The 9967-nt window shown below is 41.9% G+C and overlaps 1 protein-coding gene across 1 annotated transcript in view; it reads right to left on the reverse strand.

The window, feature by feature from the left end:
* The window catches only part of LOC124500909 (uncharacterized), a 14297-nt gene extending 6586 nt beyond the window's left edge, over positions 1–7711 (reverse strand). The window contains 2 exon segments of the mRNA XM_047064778.1: positions 7141–7203; positions 7634–7711. Coding sequence (XP_046920734.1) covers positions 7141–7203; positions 7634–7711 — 141 coding nt within the window.
* Positions 7712–9967: the final 2256 nt, after the last annotated feature.

A 9967-nucleotide genomic window follows, 5' to 3' on the forward strand; every position in this document is an offset into this window, starting at 1 on the left:
TATGTGTATATGTATATGTGTATATTTGTATATGTATATATGTATGTATATATATGTATATGTTTGGACTCTTTCCATACTTTGGCTATTGTCGATAGTGCTGCTATAAACATTGGGGAGCATGTGCCCCTTCGAAACAGCATATTCGTATCCCTTGGATATTGCAATTTCTGCCTCACAGGATAGTTCTACTTTAGTTTTTGAAGAACCTCCATACTGTTTTCCAGAATGGCTGCACCATCTTGCATTCCCACCAATGATGCAACAGTGATCCTCTTTCTCTGCATGGTCAGCAACATCTGTTGTTGCCTGACTTGCTAACGTTAGCCATTCTGACAGGTGTAAGGTAGTATCTCATTGTGGTTTTTACTTGTATTTCACTGATGATGAATGAAATTGAGCATTTTTTCACGTGTCAGTTGGCCATCTGGATGTCTTCTTTGGAGAAGGGTCTATTCATGTCTTTTGCCCACTTCTTCACTGGATCATTTGCTTTTTGGGGGGTTTGAGTTTGATAAGTTCTTTATAGATTTTGGATACGAACCCTTTATCTGATATGTTACTTGCAAATATCTTCTCCCATTCTTTCACTAGCCTTTTAGATTTGCTGATTGTTTCCTACGCTGTGCAGACGTTTTTATTTTGATGAGGTCCCGGAAATTCGTTTTTGTTGTTTCCCTTCTCTCCAGAGGACATGTTGAGTAAGAAGTTGCTGGGGCCAAGATCAAAGAGACTTTTGCCTGCTGCTCCTCGAGGTTTTCGGTGGCTTCCTGTCTTACATTTAGGTCTTTCATCATTTTGAGTTTATTTTTGTGTATGGACTAAGAAAGTGGTCCAGGTTCATTCTTCTGCATGTCGCTGTCCACTTTTCCCAGCACCACTGGCTGAAGAGACTGTCTTTATTCCATTGGATAGTCTTTCATCTTTGTCAAAGATTAGTTGGACATATGTTTGCTGGTCCATTTCTGGGTTCTCCATTCTGTTCCATTGATCTGAGTGTCTGTTGTTGTGCCAGTATCATACTGTCGTGATGATGATTACAGCTTTGTATCATCAACTATAGCTTGAAGTCTGGGATTGTGAGGCCTCCTGCTTTGGTTTTCTTTTTCAAGATTGCTTTGGGTATTCGGGGTCTTTTCTGGTTCCAAACAAATTTTAGGATTATTTGTTCTAGCTCTGTGAAGAATGTTGGTGTTACTTTGATAGGGATTGCGTTGAATATGTAGATTGCTTTGGGTGGTATCGACATTTTAACAATAGATGTTCTTCCTATCCAGGAGCATGAATCTTTTTCCATTTCCTTGTGTGTCTTCTTCAGTTTCTTTCATAAGCTTTTTATTGTTTTCAGTGTATGGATTTTCCACCTCTTTCGTTAGATTTATTCCTAGGTATTTTGTGGGTTTTTGTGCAACTGTAAATGGGATCAATTCCTTGATTTCTCTTTCTGTGGCTTCGTTGTTGGTGTATAGGAATGCAACCTATTTCTGTGCATTGATTTTATATCCTGCAACTTTGCTGAATCCATGGATCAGTTCTAGCAGTTTTGGGGTGGAATCTTTTGGGTTTTCCATATCGAGTATCATGTCATCTGTGAAGAGTGAAAGTTTGACCTCCTCCTGGCTGATTTGGATGCCTTTTATTTCTTTGTGTTGCCTGATTGCAGAGGCTAAGACTTCCAATTAATTCTCTGTTGAATAATAGTGGAGATAGTGAACATCTCTGTCTTGTTCCTGACCTTAGGGGGAAAGTTCTCAGTTTTTCCCTATTGAGGGTGATGTTAGCGTTGGGTCGTTCATATATGGCTTTTATGATCTCCAGTTAGGCTCCTTCTATCCCTACTTTCTTGAGGGATTTTATCAAGAAGTGTTGCTGTATTTTTTCAAATGCTTTTTCTGCACCTATTGAGAAGACCATATGGTTCTTGTCCTTTCTTTTATTGATGTGATGAATCACATTAATTATTTTGTGGATATGGAACCAGCCCTGCATCCCAGGTATAACTCCCAGTTGGTTGCGGTGAATAATTTTTTTTTTTAATATATTGTTGGATCCGGTTGGCTAATACCTTGTTGAGGAACTTTGCATCCATGTTCGTCAGGGAAATTGGTCTATAGTTCTCTTTGTTAGTGGCGTCTATGTCTGGCTTTGGAATCAAGGTAACGCTGGCTTCATAGAACGAGCTTGGAAGTTGTCCTTCCATTTCTATTTTTTTGGAACAGTTTCAAGAGAATAGGTGTTAACTCTTCCTTAAGTGTTTGGTAGAATTCCTCTGGAAAACCATCTGGCCCTGGAATCTTGTTTTTTTGGCAGATTTGTTTTTTTATTACTAATTCGATTTCCTTACTGATTATGGGTTTGTTCACATTTTCTATCTATTCCTGTTTCAGCTTTGGTAGTGTATATATTTCTAGGAATTTGTCCATTTCTTCCAGATAGTGCATTTTAGTGGCATGTAATTGTTCATAATATTCTCTTATTATTGTTTTAATTTCTGTTGTGTTGGTTGTGATTTCACCTCTTTCATTCTTGATTGTGCTTATTTGGTTCCTTTCCTTTTTCTTCTTGATCAAACTGGCTAGTGGTTTATCAATTCTGTTAATTCTTTCAAAGAACCAGCCTCTGGTTTCATTTATCTGTTCTACTGTTTTGTTTGTTTGTTTGTTTGTTTTTGGTTTTGATACCATTAATTTCTGCTCTAATGTGTGTTATTTCCTGTCTTCTGGTGTTTTTGGGTTTTATTTGGTGTTGTTTTCCAGCTCCTTAAGGCATAAGGTTAGGTTGTGTCTCTGAGATCGTTCTTCCTTTTTTAGGAAGGCCTGCGTTGCTATATACGTTCCTCTTATGACCACCTTTGCTGCATCGCAGATGTTTTCGGTTGTGGTGCTATCATTTTCATTGACTTCCATATACTTAATTTCCTCTTTCACTTCTGTGTTAGCCCATTCAATTTTTGGTAGGATGTTCTTCGGTCTCCAAGTATGTGTTACCTTTACAAATTGTTTCTTGTGGTTGATTTGAGTTTCATATCATTGTGGCCTGAGAATATGCACGGTATGATCTTGATCATTTTGTACTTACTTAGGGCAGATTTGTGTCCCAGTATATGGTCTATTCTGGAGAATGTTCCATGTGCACTGGACAAGAAGGTATATTCTGATGCTTTAGGATGATGCTAAAGGTATATTCTGATGCTTTCCTTTATATATATATACATATATATATATATATATGAATATATGAATATATGAATATATATATATTCAGCCAACTGAATATATTCTGCCACTCCTTTGTGGCCTGCCAAGTTTCTGTGGATAGGTCTGCTGCAAACCTGATGTGTCTTCCCTTGTAGGTTAGGGACTTTTTTTTTTTTCCCTTGCTGCTTTCATTATTCTCTCCTTGCCTGAGTATTTTGTGAATTTGACTATGATATGGCTTGTTGATGGTCGGTTTTTGTTGAATCTAATGGGAGTCCTCTGTGCTTCCTGGATTTTGATGTCTGTATCTGTCCACACTTTAGGAAAGTTTTCTGCTATGATTTGCTCACATAACCTTTCTACCCCTATTTCTCTCTCTTCCTCCTCTGGGTCCTCTATGACTCTGATGTTTTTCCCTTTTAATGAGTCACTGATTTCTCTACTTCTTAAATCATGCTCTTTTGCCTTAATCTCCCTCTTTGTTTCTGTTTCGTTCTTCTCTATAAGTTTGTGCCCTATATTCTCAGAAAACTGATTCTCTGTTCTGCCTTGTTCATCCTTACCGCCACTGCATCCATCTGTGATTGCAGCACAGTTATAGCATTTTAAATTTAATTCTGGATATTTTTTACTTCTCTTATCTCTGCAGAAGGGGATTCTAATCTATGTTCGACTCCAGCTAGTATTCTTGTTATCGGGATTCTAAATTCTGGTTGAGACATGTTTCCTGTATCTGTGTTGGCTAAATCCCTGGCTGTCATTTCTCTGCGCTCTTTCTTTTGGGGTGAGTTCCTTGGTTTTGTCATTTTGAAGGGAGAAAAGGAATTAATGAAGTAGAAAAATTGAAATTAAAAAAATTAAAATAAAATAATATTAAAATCAAAAATTACACACACACACACACACACACACACACACACACACACACACACACACACACACACACACACATCTAATAGATGATGCTACACCCTAGGCGTGCTTTGGTCTGGGTGTTAACGTGGTTTGACAGATTAGAGAAATGAAAAAAAAGGGGGGGGGTGAAAAAAGACGGAAATCGTTTGAGATTTTGAGAAAATGATTACACTTAAGTAGACTAAAATGAGATGATGTGGGTAAAATAGAATTTGAAAAAGTTATACACAATAGTAGAGAATATAGTATAAAAATTATAGAAAAATATTTTTAGTAAAAATTAATAAGAAATATGAATATTTAGTTTTCTTTAGTTAAGAAAAAAGAAAAGAAATGAAAAAGAGTACAAAGATAAAAAAAGAAAAAAGAAAAATAAGAAATATTTTGAAAATTTGTAAAAGTCAAAACACTGTAGTAGTTGAAATAAAATGATGGGAGTAAGATAGAATTTGAAAAAAAATTACAAAAGCAAAAAAATAGAGTAATAAAAATTAAATAAAAATATTTTAAAAGAATTTTATTATTTTTTTTTTTAATTTTTTTTTCCAACGTTTTTATTTTATTTTTGGGACAGAGAGAGACAGAGCATGAACGGGGGAGGGGCAGAGAGACAGGGAGACACAGAATCGGAAACAGGCTCCAGGCTCTGAGCCATCAGCCCAGAGCCCGACGCGGGGCTCGAACTCCCGGACCGCGAGATCGTGACCTGGCTGAAGTCGGACGCTTAACCGACTGCGCCACCCAGGCGCCCCTAAAAGAATTTTAAAGTAAAAATGAAGTTTTTCTCTTTCTGCCTTCAAGAAAAAAAGAAATGAAAAAGAGAAAAAAGAAAAAGAAAGAAAAAAGGGAAATTGCTTGAATATTTGAAAAGGTGAGTACACTGAGGTAGATTAAAATAAAATGATAGAAGTAAAGTAGAATTTGAAAAAAAGTACACAAGGGAAAAATTTTACTAACAAAAACTAAAGATAGATATTTTTTAATAAAAATTGAAAATAAAATGAGTTTTTCTCTTTCTGTATTCAAGAAAAAGAAAAGAATTCTAACAACGAAAAAGGAAAAGAGAAAAAAAGAAAAAAAATGAATAGATGAAACTGCTAACAGATTGAAGTAGGACTGAAATGGCTTCATTTTCCCCTACAGATCAGTCCATGTAGCTCTTTGTAGTCCATAAATTAAGCCGGGGATGAGTTTTTGTTTTTGAAGAGCAAAGTTGGCCCAGTTGGGCAGGGCTTCATGTAACAGCTCTGCTCTCCACTAGATGGCGCTGCTAGCCTACTGTGGTTGATTGTTCCAGCGCATAGGCATTGTGCCAGTGGTGAAAATGGCGCCACCCAGTTACCAAGTCTGTTCTCCTGGATCTTCAATCGCTCACCGGTCCTCCATCTTCAGCTCTCATCCACTCCCCACTTATGCACTCTCCGTGACCAGGCCCAAGGCAGTACTCTGTCCCAAGTTTTGTCTCAGATGCGGCTGTTTTCCCCCAGCCCCTTACATCTGACAGACTGCGGCTTTGATCTGTTCCACCCCTCTGTGGGAGGGTCTCACCGAGCAATGGCCAAATGAGCAACGGCGGAGGTTGGCTGCACCCAGGAATGCCCGCCGGACTCTGCTGTTGCCAGTACCCCGACACTGCGGCCAGGTGCCAGCCCGCCCCCAGAAAAGATCGCGAGACAGTGTAGCATCAGTGTTTCAGGGATTATGGAAAATCGCAACACAGATCTGGCACCAGGCTTCACCCTCAACAACCTTGCCCCAGCACCAGCGAATGTGGCCGTCTTCCAGGGTCTTCTGGGACCAGGTGGCGTCAACAGTCTCTACCAAATGGTCTTCCAGCAGTGAAACCACTTTTCCCCATGTGGCCTGAGAACCTCCCAGACCCCACTCTGTTCCTGGGGATTCACCTTTCCTACCAGAGCACTGCCAGGTATCGAGCTGAGGAGTTGCAGCCTTTGCACTCCGCTTGTTTACAGTCTTAATGGAATTTAAATCCTCTGCTTTCTCCGTGGTCCTTTCTCCCTTTTTAGTTTCGTTCCTGTGGGTGTTTCCAATTTTCTACTTTCTCTCCAGCTGCTTTTGGAGAGGCGTCCTTTTCCCGTATGTCTTCTCCCTCCCCCAGTCTCCGTCCTCTCTCTGCCCACAAAATGGGTTCCCTACCTTTTGGGGCTTCTTGCTCCCCAAGCTCAGCTCTTTGTGTCGCATACTTGCTGAAGTCTGTGGTTCAGGTTGTGCACATTGTTGTGTTATACTTCCAATCAGTTTCTAGGTGTGTAGGATGGTTTAGTGTTGGTCTGGCTGTATTTCATGGATGTGAGACACACAAAAAGCTTCCATGCTGTTCTGCCCTTCTGGCTCCTCCCCCAGGATATCATTTATCGTAGCTGAGAGTGCAGTATCCTTCGTTATACCTGGGAGTGTGAATACATTCAATCTGCCTGGATGTGCTGTCTACATTTTCCTGCCCTGGAGAGCAATATCCATCATGTTCCCTTTGTTGCTGTGTCTCTTATACTGCCTGAGAGCATGATCTGTTTCATTATGTCTAGAGTAAGATTTCTGATTTATTGCCTTGAGGAGAAATCCCAGTCTCCTAACATGGGAGTGTCACCTTTTTCTCCTTTTGGGAAAATGGTTTCCATCATTTCCATGAATTTTCCTGGGAGCATGATCTCCAACATTTCTCCCTGTAGGGCAGTCTACAATTCCTGCCTGAACGTGTCATCTCTGTCATACTTACTGGGTGTGAGAAACCATAGTTCTGCATAGAAAGGCCATCTCTTTCATCCTGCCATTGAGCACAGTCTGCATAATCCTGACTGGAGGTGACTCTCCCTCTTCCAGCCTGGGAGACTGACGTACTTCATCATGCTTAGCAACATGAACTATATCATTCTGTCTGGAATTCAAGTTCTCAGACATACCGTCTGGAACATGATGTCAGTCAACCTGCCTGGGACTGCTGTTTTATTCATCCTACCTGGTAGCACATATCTTGCATGCTGCTTCAGAGAACCCTATGGTCATTTACCTTGCTAGAACAATCATCGTCATCCTGCTTGGGAGCATCATCTCTTTCATCCCATGTCAGGGTCTGGAAGAAGGACCTCTTTCATCATACGCTGGAGTACCATCTACAAATTCTACTTGGGACTGCATATCTGTCACCCTTCCTCAGAGCACAATCTCCAGCATCCTGCCTATGAAGACTGTCTTCATCATCCACCCAGGGAGCATCTTCTCCAACATTTTCCCTGGAGCACATCTCCTTATCCTGCCTGGAAGAGTGGTTACCTTCATCCTGCATGGGACATCCATCTCCGTCGTCCTGTCTTGGTGCCTGGGAGAATGATTTTTCTTTTCATCCTGCACTGGAGTGCCGTCTAAGAAACCTGCCTGGTAGCACGTATGTGTCATCCATCATGGGGGCATGATCTTCACCATCCTGCCTCATAAGACCATATCCTTCATCCTGCCGGGGAGCATGTTCTCCAACATCTTGCCTAGGAACATGTCTCTCTCACCATGCCTGGAATAGAGGTCCCCTTCATCTCTAGGACCTCTACCTCTGTCATGCTTTCCAGGAGCGCCGACTCTGTCATCGTGGCAGGAAGCACAAACTCACTTTCGTCATGGGGAACCATTTCTCTCATCCTGTCTGGTAGTGCAGTATCCCTCATCCTGTCATGGAGGGCCTTGTCTCTCTTTTTGCCTGGGAGCACCATATCCATCATCCTGCCTAGGTGTGTGGTCTCCCTGTGCCTCGTTTCCTGAAAAAGGATGGTATCCTTCTTCCTGCTTGGATCATGATCTCTGTCATGCTGCCTGGGTGCGGATCCATGTCATCCTGTTTAGATGGCCATCTCAGAAATCCAGTCTGGGAGCATGTTTTCAGACATTCTACCTGGGAGTGAGATGTCTTTCATCCTACATGGGAGAGGCCTCTCCATCATCCATATGTGGAATGCAATTTCTATTGTTTTACCTGAGTAGCGATCTCTGTCACCCTGCCTGGGGACATGGGCTCCTTCTTTCAAGGTGGAAACACCATCTGTCATTGTGGCAGGGAGCGTGGAAGCCACATAGTTCCTGGTTATACTATATCCACCATCACCTGGGGACATGAACTCCATCTTCCCGAGTAAAAGTGCTCTTATATCAACCTGTCTAGGAGTACAATATGCCTTATCTTACATGGGAAAGCCTCCTCTTCATCTTTTTTGCAAGCACAGTCTCAGTCATCATGTCTTGAAGCATGATATTATTCACCCTACTTGAGAGTGTCTTGCCCTTCATTGTACCTGAATGTGTGATTACCTTCAAACAGACTGGGAGTGCCTTCTAAATTATCTCCTCTCAGAGCACGATCTCCATCATGCTCTTGTGGTGTATCATGTCTATCGTACTGCCTGGGAAGGCCCATGTCTCTCATCATACCTGGATGCACAATATCCTTCAACCTACCTGGATACCCAGTGTATGACATCCTGTCTCAGAGTGCCTTCTATGTCACCCTTCCTGTTATCATTTTCCCCATCCTCCTGTCTTGGAACACTATCTCTATCATCTTACCTTGGATCATTGTCTCTGTCTTTTTTTTTCCCCCCTGGGAGCACAATATCTATCCTCCTGCCTGCCTAGAAAACCTGTGTCCATCCTCCGATCTGGAGGTATGATCTATGTCATCCACCCTGGAAGTGCTATCTCCATCCTCCTTGCCATTACCCTGCCTGCGAGTGCATTCTTTGTCATCCAAATGGGAGGACGTAACTGTCATCCTTCCTGGGTGGGTAATACCCTGCGTCCTGTGTAGTAAGTTCATCTCTTTCATCCAGCAAAGGAGCATTTTCTCCATACCTGGCCTGGGAGTGCATCTCCCTCATCCTGCCTGGATGAATCGTCCCCTTCATCTTACCTGGGAGTGCCATTTCTGTCATCCTGCTTAGGAGTGCCAACTCCTTCGCCCTTGCAGAATGCATGATCTCCCTTTTTCTGCCGTGGAGCACCATTTATGTCATCCACCATAGTTGTGCAGTATCATATTCCTACCTTAGGGGGCCTAATCCATCATTTTTCCTGGGAGGGCCTTTGTCGTCCTCGTGTCTGGGACTACCTTCTTTGTCTTTCTTCTTGGAGCAATGTCTCCATCATCCTGCCAGGATGCATGATCTCGCTAATCCACCTGGGGTGGAAGTCTCATTCGTCCTGATTTGGAGAAAGATCTACGTTATCCTGTTTTGAGCATGATTTTTTTTTCCTTACAACTTGAGAGCTTTATTTCAGAAATCCTACATGGAAGCGCGATTTCTTTAATCCTTCTGGAGAGTGTCCTCTCCACCATCCATTTGAAAAAGCTGTTTCTTTTGTTTTATCTGGAAATGCCATCTCCATTACCATTACTGAGAATAATATCTCTGTCCTTCAGGTTGGAAAGGCCATCTCTGTCATCCTGATTGAGAGCGTGGTGTTCACATCACTCATAGGAACATGATATCCACCACCGTCTGGAGTCATGAACTCCATCATCCTCCCGGAAAGCACTGTTTTGTCATCTTGCCGAGGAGAGCAATATCTCTTATCCTGTGTGGGAGTGCCTTCTCCGTCATCCTTCCTGCTAGCGCATCTCTGTTACCCTTCTTGAGAACAGGATATCATTCATCATACTTGAGAGTGCTGTGCACTTCATTATAACTGGGAGTGTGATGACCTTCAAGTTGCTTGGGTGTGCCGTTTACCTTATTTTGTCTTGGAGAGCGATTTCCATCATGCTCCCTTGGTTGCTATGCCTATCATCCTGCCTGACAGCACAATCTCTGTAATTGTGTCTAGAGGAAGATCTTGGACTTACTGCCTTGGAG

This window comes from Lynx rufus, unplaced genomic scaffold (assembly GCF_022079265.1).
Source record: "Lynx rufus isolate CCGP_SWC_20201006 ecotype Redwood Valley unplaced genomic scaffold, mLynRuf1.p SCAF_60, whole genome shotgun sequence".
Taxonomy (NCBI): domain Eukaryota; kingdom Metazoa; phylum Chordata; class Mammalia; order Carnivora; family Felidae; genus Lynx; species Lynx rufus.